A 19809-nucleotide genomic window follows, 5' to 3' on the forward strand; every position below is an offset into this window, starting at 1 on the left:
ATCATTAATATGGATAACGGAGGTAACTGCGGAGGGAAAAAGCCATGGAAATGCTGTTAGCTGGGTATTGTTCCTACATGTTTACACAATTGCCCAAAAATGATGTCCTTGTCTGTTGGCTTTAAACACATTGTTGTGGAATTGCTATAACATTTGTAGTTTTTGGCAAGTGAATTTCTGTGTGGGTACAGGAAAGAACAAGCATGTGTGGGAACATGAAGAACAAAGCACCAGTATTTATAAACCCTCTACTTTGCTGTGGTGTCACCCACTAGCTCTATTTTCTTCTTCTGCTCATCAAAAACCAATGTCATTGACGCAAAACACCACACAGTTCTTCAGTAGTATAAAAAGGAAGCGAGTGTGCAGTCGTTTCGCATTGCCGAGTCGTCGGAAAGAAAGTATCAGGTGCGCATGTATAGAGTCGCTATGAGTGAGTGAGATATGAACAAATGAACTGTAGTGCAAGACATGATGCGGTCCAACAGAAGGAACAAGGATTCAGCTTTCTAAGCATTGTAAGCTTCTTTGCATCAATGACTATTCCTGTTCAGTTTGGAAAGACCTGTTAGCGGTGTTTAGACGTAATGAGAAGTTACAGTCATGCATATTAAGCTGGCAGGAAGTGTTAGAGGCTCCTTTAGGATTGCTGTGAAGTTGAAAACTATGTTTCCCTCTTCTGATCTAAATACAATTCCTCTTTGTCTCCGACCCCTTCTTCTTCTTCTTTTCTTTTTCTTTTTGGCTGCTTGTTCTTTTGTGTCATCATCTCTTTTGTTTACAGGGCATCAAGGCCCATGGAAGCACTACTTTGTCAACAAGGAGACAACTGAGTGAGTGTCTCTGTTCTGCTATCACCTGACTGAACGTGACTGTGTCTATGTAGTGGTCTATCTTGATGTACTAGATGGAAGCACAGGGGGTCTTGGTACTAGGGCTTGATTCATCTGTACGGCTCTACTCTGATCTTCACTTGTTTTGCTTCACAAAATGAGCTAATCCAGTTCTTGACATCCACTGTTAGAACTGATTACATTCTTTGATTAACCTGACTTTACTCACGTAACTGTTCAGTTATATTATGAGCACTCCACATCTGGAATGACTGTCTCACTACAGACTGAAGTAGATCGGAGAATGGATGCTGGTTTTGTGAAGTAAAATCATGGCAAATAGTACATTGAGCCAGTTGTAAGAATCAATCAAGCCCCAGTGTGGAGACCCTCCGTGCGATAATGAATGCCACCTGCACTGCCTTGTCCTGTAACGTAGACAAGAATGCTGCCTATTTATTATACCTATGTGAATCAATCCTGCCTAAAAGGGATGGTGACCGAGAAAGATCTTGGCTCCAAGATCATCTCTTTTCTTGTTTAAATCAATGTAACTGAGCTGCTCTGTCTGTTGGAGTTCACTGAAAAAGCCAATGTAATATTTTCTGTGGTTTATGTCAGAGTGGGAAAAATCTGTTCAAGCAGAAGACAGTGGTACAGATAATTTCTCTTATACTGCAATTCGATGGTGCAGATCATCTCTGTTATAAGCCGGTGAGCTTGACAAATGGCATGGTTTCAGATATTGAACAGTGTGCAGTGTAGTCTCCGTTTCTAAGTTCACAAAGCATTCAAGTGCCAAATCATGAGTTTAGCCCATTTGAAGAAATCTAAATCTATATCTTTTCTCGGTATCCACATGTTATTTACAGGGTCTTATTTTCCCTGTTAAGCGCTTTAAAGAATGGGACGTGCCATCCCAACAAATTAACAACCCAGAAGGTGTCCACAAAGTGAAACTGTTCAAAGTGGACCACTTTATCAAATATTCTTTAAGTGTTTTCACTTCAAAAGATTCATCAACTTCATTTCAACTTCCACGCGAGCTGTATGAAAAGTTTACATGCTGTGAAGTCAGTCGCTGCACAGAAAATATTATGTTGTAGGGAAGTTCAGGAACTTCCCAAGGTGAAAATTCCTCTGGGGACCTAAAGAAAGTAATTTTTTTTTGTGTGTTTTGTTTTTTAAAGTGTATTCCCTGCCTACCTTCCTGCACTGTACTAAAGTCGAGCATGCTTTAGGATTCAGAGCACCAGTGCTTGAATGTAGTGTCCCGGTCTCTCTTCTCCTGCTCTTGTGTGAACTTTAACCCTCCCCGTCATTGCACTATGAACTGCGATCCCAGCTGTCACAATATGCAAGCCTTTTATTGACGCCTGTGACCTGTGACCTTCCCCAGACAGGCTTCATCCTTCCCTCCCCTCTCTACTCAGCCCACCCTGGCATTACATAACATACACACAAGCCTTGATAGACACAGGCATTGATTCAGTATAACGCTTGCACATGAAGACCTTCGAGTTTTCAAGGACACGTCTTATGTTAACCATCAATTACAAAGGAACCATTTTTGTTGCTTCTGAGGTAAATAACCTCCGTGTTTGAAGGTTAAAGCACAAAGAGACTGTAAAAGCCATCGGTGCCCCATTTACGCAAGGGCACCTACACACTTCCACGTCTTTGTATGTGCATACGGTTGTTTGCCTCTGTGTGTGGAGTTGAGTTATTTTTACCCAAACATACAGGTTTGCTGCAAGAATACCTCATCATTTTTGTGTGTGCCTGTGTGCTAATGTGCACGTGGTGATGATTCTTTTTTTTCTCATTAAACTCCTCAAGGACTGACAGTAATGCTGTGATGTTGAATTATTAGTCACTTCTGGACCTGTTGCAGTGAAAACAACATAATGAGCTAAACCTCATTTGCAAGGTCAAACCAAGTGGAAACCAAAACGGAGGAGGCTAAAGGCACAGATTCCTCTTAATGCAGTTCTCATAATGTCCACTTTGGTGGAAAAGACCTTAAATTTTTGGGAGGCAGGTCTTGCAAAAACGTCCTAGTGTAATTATACAACTTCACAGTAAGTGAGCTTTCCTTAACTTTAAGTTAAACTGATTTAATATTCCTGAGGTTCGCTGATATATAATCATCTGCAATTATGAAAAATGTAATTTAACTGCAATAAAGGCAAGAAAGCACAAGTAGAGTAATAAATCTATCTAAATATTGTTATTTGTTAGGATAGCAAACTAAGTTAAAGTTTTTATACCCAAATTTGAGCCGGCACACTGGACTTCTCTGAGAAGTCTGAAATTAATCACTCAAAGCATTCAACCACTAAAACTAATTTTTCTGTTCAAGGCTGCAAGTAAATAAATGCAATTTGGCACCTTAACCCCAAAATAATAGGATGCTTTATTATTTTATTTATTATTTTCAGATTTTTTTGTAAAAAAGAGTACACAATGTTCATATTTATGTGTTGGTAGTTGGAGATCTAACTTTTTTGGTTCCTGTTCAACTGAACATCTACACTACAGAACTGTCTATGCTCAAGTACTTAACAAACGGCGTGTCAACTAAAAATGTAAATAAACCTACACGACTAACATAAATTGAGTCACGCTGCACAGTATTTATTACCCTATTTAATATAGGTAAGGAAATGTTTCTATTTACAGTTTGAATGTTTTAGCAAATGTTAGAAGGGATCCTGTGTATTGGTTCCCACTCATTCGCCACTCACTCTGAGCTCCTTTCATGCTCTAAGATGTGAATTTTTTATCCTCCAAACAAATAACAGCATGGCACTGAGTGATAAACCTGAAGCAGAGGCAAAATAAAACTGGAGATGATGTCAGAAGCACTATATCAAATGCGCAGTCTTAAAGTTCTGACTGAAGTTGTAAACCATGACATTAGGATGAAATGTTTTGCAGCGTCTCATAAAGGCTTGAGCAAAAGAGTCTACAGGAGAAACAATGCTGCCATGACTTCATTTGAATTGTAAATACATTGAATCTTTGTGATTAAGTGCCTTGTAAAACATACATCTGCATTTACTAGTCAACTAGCAGAGTTAGCACTTGTGTTAATGTGTGTGCCATTGCTGCGCTGACATCAACATAGCGAAAAAGGGCAGCAGGTGGAGAGAGTGAAAGCGATGGAGAGAGAGTGCATGAATGTGCGTGGGGGTGTTCGAGCCTGCCCGCCTGCCCAGTGGCAGTCACATTAAGATGAAAGGTTTCTCTACCCAGGTGGAGGTTGCATGTTGGAGGAAGTGTTGTCTTTGTGGAGTATGTGTGTGAGTTTGTCAAACCACCTATATGAACAAAGTGACGGCTGACTGGTTTAAAGGTTGGCGACAACTAAAAATCCTCTACACTTCTCATCTTGTGTTTTTTAAAACTTGCTTTCTGTTCAAAATTACCAGCAGCGACATCACAAATATGAACAAAAGTGCATAAAGTACATATCTGAGTGGTAGCAGACAGCTACATAGGAAGACTGCATTTTTATAGCACCAACAACACAGTACGCGGGTGCCTTCAGCTGTCCCGAGGTTAAAAGAAGAAAAGTCCCTTTTTTGAGTGTTTCATAGCGTTTGCACGCATACGTGGCTGTGTCACATCTTTGATCCACTATTCTGGGCTCCTATTGCATGTCCCTTTTTGACTACCTAAAATGAGAAAGGGAGATGAGAAAGCGCAGGTGGGTTGGTGTATCTGTGGATGTGGTTTCCAGCTAGCGACACATATTGTCAAGCTAAAACTGGATACTTCCAAGTGGCCCCGTCCATGCGCAGGTGGTACTTTTCAGAGACGGCAGAAGCCCCCAACCACCAACCACACAGCACTGCTAAAGAAGTGGGGGCTGTCTTTGTGCATGCTTGTGTGTGTGCGCACGCATGAGCTAATCTCCAATGCTGGCTAGCTGCCAGAGCACTTATCTAACTGTGATCCACAGTGCTACTCACTGTGACTCCTAATTATAGACAGAGGCACTCAAACAGACACATATACACACAGTTTCTACATGCTCTCCTGTGTACCATTCACGCTAATGAAGCACTCTCCCTGAGGAAGTAGCCACACTCCTCTCTCCTCCTTAATGGAGGCCACCAAGACCACCTCCTCTTGCAGCCTACCTCTCAGCTTTCTACTCATACAGAAAGTTACCAACATGTGTACGCCATTTGTCAGACAGAAGTGGGAATGAAAAGAAAACGAATAATACAAATGCAGTGATAACTATAGAAATGCAGTGAGATGTGGAGCAAAACGGAGGGGATGATCGAAAGCTGCCATGGGGAGTGCAGGGGAAGACTGAGAACGTCTGCCAAGAAGTGGAGAAGCCAACAGATAGAGATCATGTTGAGGGAACGGACAGCGGGGGACTTGGAACTGCTTGCGAGAAGAGCAGAGAAGGAGGAGAAGAGATGGAGAACATTTGTTCTGTTTACTTATTGAGATCCAAGATGCATGATCACAATCCTTTTACAGTCCCAGAGGCTTTTCTCTTTGTCCCTCTATCTTTACATCTCCTTTCCTCTCATTGTTTCCTCATTTATCCCTCTCGGTCGTTTTCATTCCTCTCTCATTGTGCTCCTCCTCCTCCCCCATTCTGTCATGTTACAGCAGAGTGAGAATGGCACACAGTCAAATCCTTAAATCCTTCGAGACTGGGTTAGGATACGTTAACATATGATAAGTCACTGTGCCATATGATATATTTGATAAAAACTCTGAAGGCTTTGTGCCAGTTTGTCTGGGTGAAGGCAACTTACAGTTGGGCGACATATTAAAGAAGAAAATCAAACCCTTAAACCTTACACACACTGATGTTATCTGATTGTTATGTTATCCTGTGAAGGGCATTTTGGTGCCATGTTTTGGGTACACTTGCTCCGTAGAGGGAAGTGCAAATCAATATGATGCTGTCCTGAGAGCTCACCTTTATCCTGTGACTTGTCGAGAGGCCTAGTAAAATCAATCACAGAATGCACTGAAGTCGTTCTTGGCCTTTCTTACTTTGTGTTGTTTTTTTCTCCCCTGTAGTTTGTCACCCACATAACTTCCTGTGTCTGTGCATTAAGGAGCTATTTGCAGTTTCCCAGCACAGCTTCCTTAAAAGTATTCCAAGAGCAGGAGGCAACAATACAATTAATTTAACTTGCTTTGTATGCCCCTCAAAGCTTGATGAAAGATTCCCAGGCGATGCATAGTTAGTTCACTTATGTGCCTTAACTGCGCCTTCCTCTCGCGTCCTCTAAATAACTTTATCAAGGTAACACCGCTGCTACCACCACCACCTCTCTCTATACATAGTGCTGACAGAAGGGAACAAAGCAAGCAGGACGGGACAGAAGGGACTGTGGTGGCTACTGCTGCGTGCCTCTCATCCAGGCTAACCCCACCTGGCCCCAGGGGCAGTGCAGGGGAGAGTGGGGGCTGACAGCAGAAGGTGTGCTTGTGTGTGGGACTGTGCATCTAAGAAAGAGGAACAGAGACAGAGAGAGTGTGCTTGTGTTTGTGTGGGAGTCTCTGATCTGTGTCCTCATGTATGGCTTTCTCCCCCCGGGCAGGGCATAACAGCACAGGGAGGCGGGCACCTAACTGGGCACAGATGGCAGCGACAGACAGACAGGGGCGGTGGTGATATAAACACGTTAATAAATAATTATCTGTACAATGACACTGGGTACAGCGGAGTTGACGGGAGGGGGAACTGCAGGACAGGAGGGGAGAAGGAGACGGGTGGGGGTGGACGTGAAGAAAATGGACAAAGAAGGATTTGAGAAGACCGGGAGAAAGAGTGACAGAGGAGGTAAAGGAAGGAGGCAGGATAAAAGGGTGCGAGAGAGGATGAAGAGTAAAGAAAACCAGGAGAATCTGTCAAGTAAAGGACAAAGGAAATGAAGAAAGAATATGAAATTACGAAGAAAAGTGATAGAAGACTAAAGTGTGTGTTTGAGTGTTTGTGTTTGAGAGCTCCAGTAAATATTAACAACGGTTGATATTGATATTTATTTAAAAATGTATAAGTTAACACAGTTTGAGCAAGTGAATCTAAAGCTGCCGTTTCACTATCTAGAGATTTTAAGCCGTAGTAGCTGGAGTGCCAGAGTTTAAAAGCTAAAACCTCAAAGGCAAAATCGTTTTTAGTTTTGCGTCTATAACTCCATAAAGGAGTTATGGTGCAAAACAAAATAGAGAGATGAAAAGCCAGGTATGAATCCGTGTGAAGGAAATAAGAGGTGGAGAGAGCAGTGGGAAAGGATTCAACATCAGACAAGAAAAAGAGACAAGACGGGAGCGAGGGTAAAGACGAAGTGGGATGAAAATTGAGGAAACATGACAGGAAAAGAGGGAGTCAGTTACTCTACGTTGAAAGGCAGATGAAAGCAATACTCTGCTGTTCAGTGACAAGTCAGAGGGGAGGCTTTAGGTGGACAAAGCATCTAGTGGTGTGTGTGAGTGTGTGTTTCTTGCCCAGTGTGTGCCACATCATGCATGCAATCCTGCATGCGTGTGTCGTCCGCTGACCTATAACTGCTTTTATCTGTAATGAATGACAAGAGGGCCTCTTGGCTCTTTCTCTCCTCCTCATATGCCGTCTTCCCCTCCATCTCGCTCTCTTTTTCTAGTACCTGTTTCGCTTCACCTCTGTCGCTTTAGTCTCCCCATCATTTTTCTCTTTTCTCTCTCCTTCCGGCACCTCCCCGCTCTCCAAGCTTTCCGCCGCAAACACCCTATCTGTGGTCACTTATTAATATATTTGAGTAGCAGGTTAACATAATTAGGGGTGTAGAGTTTGACTGCAGAAGGCTCGTGGGTGGATGCCGGTGCTCCTGCTGGCTCTCATCGACATTAGATAAGTTCTAAAAGGTCGAGACCAAATTAACATTTTAACTTTGGGCGTCGAGATGCAATCCTCCCTTTCCTTCCTTGACTTCTTAGCTCCTTGCTCATTTCCATTTTTCTCTTTTAGCTACAGGAAGTCACATTTTGCATATATAGTGTTTCCTATAATAGATGATACAGCCACAGCCAGTGCATTGACAGTCACAGCCACGGCGCATTACTGTATTGTAAGTTAGCTATATGCCATATTTTTATTTCCCATGTTGCTTTCTACAGCCCTCTTAGCATTCACTTTGAATTCATCATTAATTCATAACATCTCCCATCCTCATTGGCTATTCTTCAGCTCGAAACGATCAAAGAAACAAGGATTGTCGGGAAATGGCCGCATATGTAGCGAGTCTCCAACTTGAGATACAATTGTATCTATGTCTTTTACGTTATGCCAGCTCTTCCAGCTGGTAGATAATCAGTACATGTTAAAGGGCATTTGGCTTTCTTGCACATAGGTGTATTGAAAAGGGCACACTTTTATTTGGTGTGTAAAGCTAAAAGGAGCCTTGGCTTCTCCGCTAGAAAAAAACAGAGAAATTGCAACAGTTTGTGTTCACACACACACAGAAGCAATGTCAAGTAAGAGGGACGGTGTCCCACATGAGAGTTACTTGCTTTCAAATGACAGGGAATATAATCTTGTCTGACAAAAAGCTATGTTTTCAGTATCAGACGTTTGTTATCTTTAAAGTAAAGTATAAAGGTTTTAGCTTTCTCTGTTGAGCAAGACAGCAGCTGCAGTCTGTTTGGCGTTCCAACACTTGCAATGGATCACAGCCCTAACCCAGTTCTGCAGGTATAAAAATACCCATAGAAGCCAGTACAGTGTTTTTTTTCCCCTTGGTTTTTTTTTTTTTCTTTTTAAATTTGTTCATCCACTTTTCATCTTCATGCTCTTAGGGTTGTAAGCGCTGATCATTTCTAAAAATTTCCCTTCATTAATATTTTTTGTGTTGATATTTGTTGTTGACAAACCAACTTAAGCAGACATGTTTCCGTCTATTTTTAACATAACGCTTGGCAGTATGTTTTGGCATGGTATAGCCACGTTCGAGCCCAGGCGCCATGATTTTTGCGCCAGCAGTGTACAGCACGACAAAACTGATAAAGAAAATATTGGCTACTGTACCATTTGCAAGTTTAAAATACTGATAAAAACAGCCTTCACCTATAGAATAGGTTGCGAGGGCATTTTCTTAAATCCTAATTTAAACTGGCACCTTCATTCCTTATCCCTTTGTCCTCTTCTTTGATCCTCCTCTCATCTTCCTCCATTCGCCACTGTCCCTTTTCCAGACCTCCTACTGTCTTGGCATCCTCTTCAGGTGCTGCTGCCTTTCATGGTTCCTCTATCTCTGTGTGTCTACCTCCCTTTTCATTCCCCCCCCCTTCATTTTTAGGCCCTCATTACTTCTACTGACACAGTTTTCTTATCTTATGGTGCATTTTGAATGAGTGTTTGTCGTGTGAACGGCCTGTGTGCTTGCATGTTTTCTTAGTGGATGTGTTGTTGTGTATTGTAGAAAAAGGTTTGCATCTGCTAAGGCCAGCTTTATTGCAGTTGTGAGAGCATATATGTTTATTTATGGACTCATGTGTTGCTTTGATGGACCTTTGGTGTTATCTTGCTTTACTACACTTTAATATCAGTGCATAATCTACATGTAAAGGATCTGATTAGAGTAAAGGAGCTGATCTGATCTGATCCTCAGTACATGAAGAGGACTATAATATTCAGCTTTGCACTGGGACCACATTCACACATGCTGTTTCCTATCCCCTCATCTCTGTTTCTTCTCCGTGCACCTCCCTGCCTACGTTCATTCGTGTTCTTGTATTCATTTGTGTGTATCCCATGTTCATATTCAACTACATTCGTCTCACTACACCATGTCTTTTGTGTCTTCTCTTATGTTGTCCATCCATACGCGTCTACCTCCATTTGTCCGGAAGCAGTAAGCAGCATGGTATGACGGAGGAATGCAACAGGTATGGGTGCGTGAGTTGGGTGACACCACAATCCTGGGTCTGAAAATTGCTTTGCCCCAATACTATTTGTTTTTATTGCATTCCAGCTATAAATTCAAGATTTTATACCACATCTGTTGTGAAGGGCACCAACATATAAAAAAAAGACATGAAATCTATGTGGATATCTCACTCCTTTTTTTTTTTTATCTTTCCATTATTTTTTGTAATTGATTGATCTCATCTGGCAGGCCACAGACTATGTAATGGTCTGTTCGCCCTCTAGGCAGAGATAAGCTCACAACTGGCCCAGGTTTGTGTGTGCCATCTGCCATCTATCCATCATTTCTCTAACCGTTCATTGCTTAGCCTGTTTCTCTCTCCAATCAAGACAGCTGAACATTTGATTTACCTTCGTTATAGTAAATGTGACCTCATGGGTGTACTCCAAAGCCTTCTAATTCTATGTAGGTCTCAGTGCTCTCAAGTGGCTCTCTTAGCCCTGCCAAGTCTCCTCTCCACCTCCACTCTCAAAGATGGAAATCAAATTCCATCTGTTAGTCTAACAGCATCTGTGAGAATTCAGGAAAAGGGGAAAAAAAGAAGACAGTGATTGATTGTAGCAGGACGACCACTTCAGACTGCTGAGACATTATTTTCACTATTCATTGACTTGAGATCAATTTAACAGGATAGTTTCTAACTGTAACACAATAAAAGAAGTAACTTCTTTAATTTCGCATGATGATTTCTGGCATAATTTTCTCTTTGACAAGCTCTGTACTAATATGAGCAAATTAAAAGATATCTCTCTCCAGCTTGAAAAGATTTACAGGACAATTTATTAACTCCGACACCAGTTTCATTACCCATCTCTCATAATGGCATGTGAGAATGATGATTTGATAATCCTATTATGTCAAGTTTGATGTCCCTAAAATAGCCATAAAATTCAACATTCATTATCTCCTTTTCTTGTTTAATCAGCCTTTTTTTTAAATCTTGTTGTACACTCTACATGATTCTTGTTTGAGCTATAAAAAAATCAACCAGTTTGACTTACTATTGATTTGCATGCCCAAACTACCTGTCGCCAAGTAATTTATGCCGAGGGAAGCTACCGGTTGGCCATTTTGATTGATGGCTGGTGATTTGCATAGCTGTGATTGCATTGCATTTTTTGACTGACTTAAGTGTCAAGACTCATCTCAAATCAAATTTGTCACATAATCGAACTGCGTTATACACATCGCACAGCATGTATATGCTTATTTGATATACCTGAAGGCACAAATGAATCATAGGAATGAAGTTTTGTTCCTGTGGAAGTGGACATGGATGTCTTTGTTTTCCTTTACCGGTTGGATTCTTCTTCCATCTATTGTTTTGGCCTAAGATGCTTTGTTTTTAGTGTAGATCCCTGTTTAAACAGAGGTACATTATAAAAGGTCAGTCTGTGGCTTTTATACAAAAGCAACGCTGACATCTAACTAAATATTTCTTCTCTGTATTTGTGTGTCGTCTATTAGATCCAGAGCTATTTGTGATGATATTTTCATCAGCTCACAGAGACAGTGTTCAGCAATGAGCCTAGGCAGATAATAGCGTCCTCTCTGTGCATTACCCTGTATTGGACAAAATAGTCAGAGTTAGTCTGATTTGATTTTTAAATTGGCCAGTACGGACAAGGCTGAGCAAATGGTCTAATGAAGAGAAAACGCGGAGGCTTGTTAGCGTAATCAGTTTGGAGCTGACTGAATCGGCCTCTGAAAGAAATTCAGTATTTCACCACTGAGTGGAAGGCCACGACGCTCAGTTTGTCTCTAGTGTTTTATCAGGGAGAAGTTAACATTTTGTCTGCCCTTTTCTAATGATGTGACATGTTTTTCCACAGCTGATGATTTCAAGAGGTGTTTCTGTCTGACTGTGATAAATATGAAACATTAACAGAACAGTGTTTAGCGTCAAGCACAAAAACAATGGTAGGCAGCTTGGAGACCTTAAAGCTAGTTATTCTCCCTTTGAAAGTGGAGTGGGGTCCTTCATTTCCTTCCTTTAGTGGTTCACAGGGAGGCAAAAACGAAGAGGCCAGCTGTGTGAAGTTGAGAGCGCGGTGGCCCTTGGAGCCCTCCAATTCCCATGTCTCTTCACCTTCCCCTGCCCCGTTCTCCAGAGTTCACTGGCTGATTGATTTGTTTTGGACAGGCAGTATTTTGGACATTAAAAATTGATTAACTGATCTGTAGTAGTGGTAGTAGAAGAAGCAGAAGATCGGTAGCTTTAAAAAGATAATTCCCATGACTGAGTATTAAAAAGTGGATAGGAACACGTGCGGTTATGCTACACAAATCTGTATTTGAGGAAGAGTGGTGATGAGAGCTTTTGTGAACAGCTGGTATGTCTCAGCACATGGGAATCTCAATGGGGAAAAGACATGAGAGCACAACAGGAAGCTACTTAAATTCTCCTTGAAACTAACCAAGCACTTCCTTTAGCTACCGTACTCTTTCATGGGCATGAGGGGATTCACACTGTGCTTCAGCCTCAGGTAAACGCTCTATTTCTTTGCGTAATTTATGGACAGCTGAGCAGTAAAAATCCTTTCCAGCATTTCATGTGTGACTTAACGTATGGCACGATATCTGTGTTTTTAACCAATAGTGACTTTTAAAAAAACAGTAGCCTATGGAAAAACTTTGATAACATCACGTAACAGTCTGTGTGTGTTTTGTGAGGTTATGTGTTCCTGATGTAATACAATGTGTTCTCGCTCGTAGTATGACGCGGACAAATATGTTAAATATTATCCATTTGTATGCGTCCTCACCCCGTCTATTGTGCACGCTTGCTCATTCCTTCATTATCATGTTAGAGCAGGTCTTTATTAATGAAGGGACATCTGTTTCATTAAAGCAGAAAGATGCCTGGGAGAGGGAGGGATGGAAGCGGTCTAAAGAGGAGCACATGCTGAGAGCCAGAATGAGACAGGACCAGACATGCAGAGATGCTTTGTGGTTACAGGGGGTTTGAGGCTGAGTAAAGTGGAAATAAAAGGCAACCTGAAATAGAAATGTAAGAAAAAAAATTAGGAAGAGATGTCAGACCCTTAGGCAGGAATGCTCCTACTGAGACTGAATGAGTCCAGCTTTTACACCCATATACATACTTCTACAGATCGCATCAGGTATCATCGTAAAAACACGAATTAACTCAGAAATACATGTAACTAGAACTAATGCTGGGCCTGGAGGTTGCAGGCTGATGCTGGTCGCAAAGACGGCGCTGCACCAAAAACCTCATTGATTGTAGTTTGCATGGAACACGCCGACACTTGATAACTACTCGCTAAAACCCTTAGTGTCTGCTGGAACTTCTCCTTAAAATGTGTCGGTTTCACTGTTACCAAACACCTTTTATTCTGCTTACCGCTCTGTGGTTAGTAAGTGATTGTTTGCAGACAAGTTGGCATCTTCCATGCATATTGGGGGTGACCACATAAATCTGCTAGTGATCAAAGCATTCACGAGAAGGTTTTTGGTACAGCACATGTCTTGTGACTGAGTTCACCCAGTAACAGCCAAGAATTCCCCAGTTAGTTATTGGAGAATACATATTTTTTGCTAGCGACCAGTGGTTGCCAGGGGTTCCTGGAGCCACTAAGGGGTGGCTGTAGCTCAGGTGGTAGAGCAGGTCATCTGCTAATCAGAAGGATGGTGGTTCAGTCCCTGGCTGCTCCAGGCTACAAGATGCTAACCCAAAGAAAAAAACAGTTAGAGGTCAAGCACTCACAAACACTTCAATAAAAGATGGAATTTAAGTGGTAAATAATATTTGAGGTACATAAAGTGCAGGCAGCCAAAAGACGTGGTGTGTAAGGACAATGTAAATCCTATTGCTTTAATTATCTGTGTCAGGTGTAATATATCTCACCAAATGATAACACAACACATATCTTCTTTTTCAAAAAGAAGTAATAAACAAATGTGAGAAATAAACAGTTTGAATGTGTGAGTATGCGACCACAGGTCCACAGCCAAAGGCAAACAATTCTTCTTTGTCTCTTGAATTTATATTTGTTAAGACACCAAAAGTCTGCTCACTATTTTTAATGTTTATAATGGCGCATGGCTTTCTTTTCTCCACTTTGTTACTGTATAGCCACTTTTTGGAAATAAGAAACATATAAATATGTGAGTAAACTGCTGAAATGTGTGTTATGTGTTGTTGTATCGGTATACTTTCAAAATATAACGTTTGCTCATATAGAATACAGTATGATTGCATATATTGGATATTTATCTAATATAACGGCATATTGTAGCTGAAAATGACAGAAGGAGATACAGTTATAGAGAGCAGAAATTTAACTTTAAATTTAACTAGCTAGAAAACCAGTTTACCTAATAGAGTTTATTCTTCTCAGAGTGATAAACATTCAATAATCTTTCAGTGACTTTGTGTTCATGTGCATAATTAAAATAGCCACAGATGTTCACCATAGGAAGTATTGCTCCACCTTATCAGAATCAGAATCAGAATGGGGTTTATTGCCAAATGTTGAGCAGGTTTACAACATTAGGAAATTGCTGGCTTCTGAGTAATAGTCATTCTTGGAGCAACCATTTAGCTCATGGCTACTCTTTAGGGAAGGTTAAATCAAATGCGTTTACTCTCATTTGGCATCACGACTCCACACTGCTTTCACAGAACAGATGAGGTGACATCTTCTATGTCATTTATATGAACATGTCTCCTGTAGCAGCACTACCTTCATGTAAAAACAGCAAACAAATTTCCAAGGTAGGCTATGTGGCCTGGCGTACAGTTTGTATGCTGATGTTAACACCAGTGGAGGTTTGGAACTTACTCAACAGTCAGTGGCTCAACTGATTCGCCTTGCTTCCTAAATACTGCCGCTCTCCAATAATAACTACTTATAGCAATAAATTTCACATATTGATGTGTTTCAGTGGTGGTGTCAAACTTTTGTCATGTGACACAGTTATTGTGACACATGTTTTTACCTTCCTGACAGATTAGGCTTTACTTTGACTTTTACCTTTAAATATTCAAATTTGGACCCTGGCAGCAGTCTAATAATGAGTTTGATTAGTTTTGTAGATTTTAGGTTGTAATGTTTGTCTAGTATATATATTTTAAAACAACTTAGTCACCAAAATAACTGCACCAACTGAAAAACACAAAGACAATTTGCACTTTTAATGATAAAAAAAAAGATAAAGCTCATACTTGTTGCACATAAATAGGTTCAGAGCAACTCCCATTGCCTAGCAGAGAGTGTGTTATATTTGCTTTTTATTTGATCGAGTAAAATGGAATTGAACTGGTGGTCGACAACTTCAGATCTAGTGTCGTCTTAAAACTGAAAGAATAAAACATTAGACGTTTGTGGACTGGTCATGAAATAGTAAAGTTAAATTGCATGTTGTTTTCTCACAATGGGGCGATTTATGTGTGTGGTGCCAGGTAAAGTATAAAAGGGTGAGAACGGTCCAAAAAACTAGTGTAAGTGTTACCAAGTGGGAGGTGGTTAGAAGGGAAACAAACAGACACAAACTGAAAGAGAGAATTTAAAATAAGTGAAAACGGGGGCAACATGTGCAGTGTTGAGGTCAGATATGGCAACAGCGGTATTACACACATGCACACACAGTCAATAGCCAAGGTCAGATCGAGTCACAGTAGGATCACAAAGTCCCTGCAGAGGACCAGGTTAGAACTGACAACTATAATTAGCCTAATTAGTGCAACAAAACCATCATCACAGTGGGTAATGACCTGGGCAGGCCAGCAAGGGTGATGGATGGAAGGATAGATGGATGAGGCAGAGAAAGAGAAACAGGTAGATAAAGAGTATTAATTAGGGTAAGACTAAGGGGAACAATGGGTGAATTAGTGAGAGCATGATGGAGAGACAGATAGACCGCATTTACAATATATATAAGAAAGGCCTTAGAGGTATGGGTGTCAGACAGGTTCACTGTTAGACACCCTTACTCAGTCTCGAATAGCCTGTTGTGCTGCCTCAGATTTTGTTCAGTTTTAAGCACAACACTCAGTATGCATTCAACTTGCGTTTGCAAGTCTCTAATCTCAAACTAGCCACACTTGCTAGATCTGAACTGATTACCTACTTATTCCAACAGCAAATGCGCTAATTAATTAGCTGTAACAGTAGCCATTCAAGACAAATGCTAATATTGTCTGGTTCTACCTTTTTCAGCTGAGCTTCTTTCTACAGTTTTCTTGATATTTTTCCAGCCAAGCAATTAATTTAATAAATGATGCAACAGTTACTGGGTTATGCCAGTGTGATGAAAAATGAAATTGAAAGAAAGTTTGAAGTTAAAAACAAGTGTCTATTTATATGATGATCTAACATGTTAGAACTGAAGAAGCTTCTTGGATGAGAAGTGGAACATCTTCACGAAATGTAAAGAAGTCACTTTCTTTCCAAGCTCCTTAGGCTAACTTGTTAGTTGGTTTTAAAGAAATTGTGTCAGCAGTGTTTTAAGTGCAAAAATCAACCACAAATGCAGCACCTTTATAAATAGTCTTAAGCTAAATTTGCAACTACTCAAACTGCACCGTGAAGTCAAGTGACTCACTCGCCCCCAGCCTGACTTCATATGGAATTAAATTTGATAGAACTAAAGAACATGAAAGAACATGACATGTGAGTGAAAGACTGTGACGCGCAGACACAAGGGAGAAGAAATGGCGGAATAGAAGGAATTGTGAAATAGAGTGCAAGAACAAGAGATGGAGAAAAGGAAGAGCCATAAGTTTTTACACAGGACATAAACGTACATCATTTAATAAATGGTCGGTGCAGCCGCATGTGCCAGCTGACCTTTAACTGATGTAAAGGCACATTCACTGCATGTATTACCATCTAGGGTCCTTTCATATTAAGTCTGAAGTGGAAGCTCACTGACTGAATTAAAACTGTCACAAGTAGGAACTGATGATTTGATGCTTCAACAAAGTTGATGCAAATGTTGTTTTTCTTTCATGGGGAGATGCATGCAAATAATGTATGCATATTTACAACATCTGACAAATAACATTAAAATGACGCTTTTTTTCTCTCTTGCTTAAATCTAAGAGGGGTCTAAAACAGAGTTGTAAACTAATCCTTGAACAGGCAGTTGCTTCAGTTAAAGAAGTGATGTCAAGCTGCTCTGCATCGCTCTCTGAAAATGCAACATGAAGTCTGTTAGTCATTCTTCTTAGTCGCTTTTAAACTTTTTTTCTTTTTTTCTCACGGGGGAGGATTTAGGTGGGTGGATGGATTAGCTATATAATATTGGTGCAGCTTTGCTTAAGATAAGTAAGCCAGCTATGCCGGACTATGTGTGACTAATGGAAAAGTAGAGAATAAAAAAAATATATATATTTTAGGTATGCACGAACAGATGAAAAGCTGTAAAACCGGAGACAAGTAAAAAAAAAAAAATAACCAGGCAAATATTAAATATTATGCAATGTTAATCAATGCAATAACACTGCCCATATCTTTGTTTGTCCACAATTATGCCACAGTCACCTTGGTAGCTTAAACTTTATTGGAATCGTCACAGAACAAAAACCATCCAGCTCTGCCTTCTAGCTTGCTGTGTAGCTGATAAACAATAGTTGATGCTCTGCCTAAACTTTCTAGGGTTCCCAGAGTTCACTGGACTTTATATACTATTTTGCATTACGTCGCCATGGTTATTATATACAGACCTGTCCACACATCAGGAAGTCTATTTTAAAAGTCGTGTTGATCCATCTGAGTCACCTAATAATTTTCTAATGAGCGTTATACGTGGTGTGACCTTGTCTATCGAGTTCATTGAGTCTTTTTTCTTTTCATGCAGTAACTTTGATGCAAATCAGTATAATAAAACAACGAGGGAGACTTGCCTAATAGAGGAGGTGAGACACTTCTGCTTAAATGAGAAAACTATGAGAGGTGATGAATAAAAAATCTTGCTGTGCTAATCTTTCCCAGTCAGAATTCCTAAAATAGTCACTATGGCCTTAAAAAAATGTATTCCTCTGTAGCATATATCCATTTACAGCTTCATATTGCCATGTGGAAAGATGGATGCTTTTAAATTTGCATGATTTGGGATTTATTTGCGTGACTCAAAATGATGAAATTTTTTACTACAATGAGTCAGTTCTCTGTGTTTTAGATCGGCTGCTGTCGGTCTCTGTATATTAAGCTCAAATGGGCCTCAACAGCTTTAATGAGTTTTTCATTGTTCCATAATGGACAAAGAAAAATGCAAAAGGTCAGCTCATCACTGCTATTGTTATTAAAAAAGCAGCTCCTAGATAGCTGCCCTTTAAAAAGCTATACTACTATGTCATCATCATACTATGCCTGAATTAGCAACCAACGTAATACTGAGAAATAGTGTACCTCACATTCCAGCTTTGATAAATTCAAAAGTGTATATGTTTATTGAAATAATGGTGAATATGGCGAGCAAATATTTGATTTGTTAGGATGCATTTTATTCTATTTAAAGCAAAGCCTGTATTTGCTAATAAGTAAAAAATGGACCCCTGCAGAAGTGCATCCAGATATTTTAGGTTTAGCTTTAACTGCATGTATTGCAGACAGCGAGGCGTGTGTGTGTGTGTGTGTGTGTGTGATACATCAGCAGCATCTGATTATCTTTAGGATAACTGGACACATGTGACTTTCCGATGCATTTTATGTTTTACCGTAGAGTTTTCCAAAGATGGCCGTGGCTCCTCATGTCTGACACATTCATTGACTTTTAGCGTGGGGGTGCATTTATTCGAAATAAAATACAGTAGCAGTGGAGGTAATTTAACAGTTTGTCAGGAAGGAAGAGAATTTAGGACATTTCTTTAGAAGGAGCTGGAGAATTGGGACATAGATAGAATATCTCAGAGTTGCCATGGGTACCAACAGAGAGGAAACAGGAGTCCCTGCAGTGTAAGCATACAGTGCTTGTAAAATTCTCCAAGGCGTTTAACCCGAAGGCCGTCAGGAACACTTCCTCCAGTAGGCACTGCAATGTGCAACAATACAGATAATGATAGGAGCCACTGAATGTACGTTACATCACTTCACAGTTTCCCGAATGAGTCAGTGTTAATTGGACGTGTTTACTTAAAATGTTAGCCCTGATAGTTTCACTGTGCACTGCTAGATTTTCGCCCAATTTTTGTTACCTTAATGAGGAATAAACTAGAAAATTGCTTGAATTCATTAATCCGCATTTTGAGGAATTTGCCCTTAATTGTTGGAAGCAGGCTTATTTAGAAAGCCAGGAAAGGGTGATGCAGCAATGTAATTTGTGTGTAACCATGTTAAATGCTTTGAGGTCAAGATGTCCTTTGTCCATCCTTTAAATCAGCATCAGTAATGGTATCAGTGCACATGAAGCCGTGACTGATGGCTGTATCACATCATTGTGAGTCAAGTGTATCGTGGAATAGCCCAAACAAGTGAAAAGCAGCGAGTAGCCATCCACAACTGTGAGGTTGAACGGGCAGATTCAGACCCTCGTGGTCATTTAGAGTGTCTTTGACTTAAAAGGGTAGCGTTTGTTCATTGAGCAAAAAAGGAGCAAAATGTGTTGAACTTTTCCTAAAAATAAACTTTGGAAAAGTCTAGTTAGAAAATATGGACAGGTGTGGCTGCGGGATTGTGCCCTTGAGAAATTTTGGTTTTCTATCTACATCTACAAACTATTTAGTGAAGAATTTAGGCCAATATTTAGACTAAAATGAGAATGCAATGATTTGCAAGTCTTTTTAACCCTATATTTCATTAAACCAGTCCAAAGAAAACAAGAGATATACATTCACTGGTTGCTTCATTAGGTATACCTGTTTAAATGCTTTATAAAACAAATATCTAATGAGCCAATCACACAGCAGCAACTTCCTGCATGTACAGTGGGGCAAAAAAGTATTTAGTCAGCCACCGATTGTGCAAGTTCCCCCACTTAAAATGATGACAGAGGTCAGTAATTTGCACCAGAGGCACACTTCAACTGTGAGAGACAGAATGTGAAAAAAAAATCCATGAATCCAC

The 19809-nt window shown here is 40.3% G+C and overlaps 1 protein-coding gene across 4 annotated transcripts in view; it reads left to right on the forward strand.

The window, feature by feature from the left end:
• Window positions 1-19809, forward strand: part of ccser1 (coiled-coil serine-rich protein 1) — a 138278-nt gene that overhangs the window by 94719 nt on the left and 23750 nt on the right. Inside the window, exons 11-12 of one of the 4 annotated variants that reach the window (XM_004547250.3) lie at window positions 785-833; window positions 9708-9740. The exons of 1 other annotated variant lie outside the window; for it this stretch is intronic. In XM_004547250.3, coding sequence (XP_004547307.1) covers window positions 785-833; window positions 9708-9724 — 66 coding nt within the window. In that variant the 3' untranslated portion in view covers window positions 9725-9740. The remainder of the gene's footprint in view (window positions 1-784; window positions 834-9707; window positions 9741-19809) is intronic. 2 more of the 4 variants (XM_024804494.2, XM_076890934.1) reach the window with 2 other exon arrangements.

This window comes from Maylandia zebra, linkage group LG12, assembly GCF_041146795.1.
Source record: "Maylandia zebra isolate NMK-2024a linkage group LG12, Mzebra_GT3a, whole genome shotgun sequence".
Taxonomy (NCBI): Eukaryota; Metazoa; Chordata; class Actinopteri; order Cichliformes; family Cichlidae; genus Maylandia; species Maylandia zebra.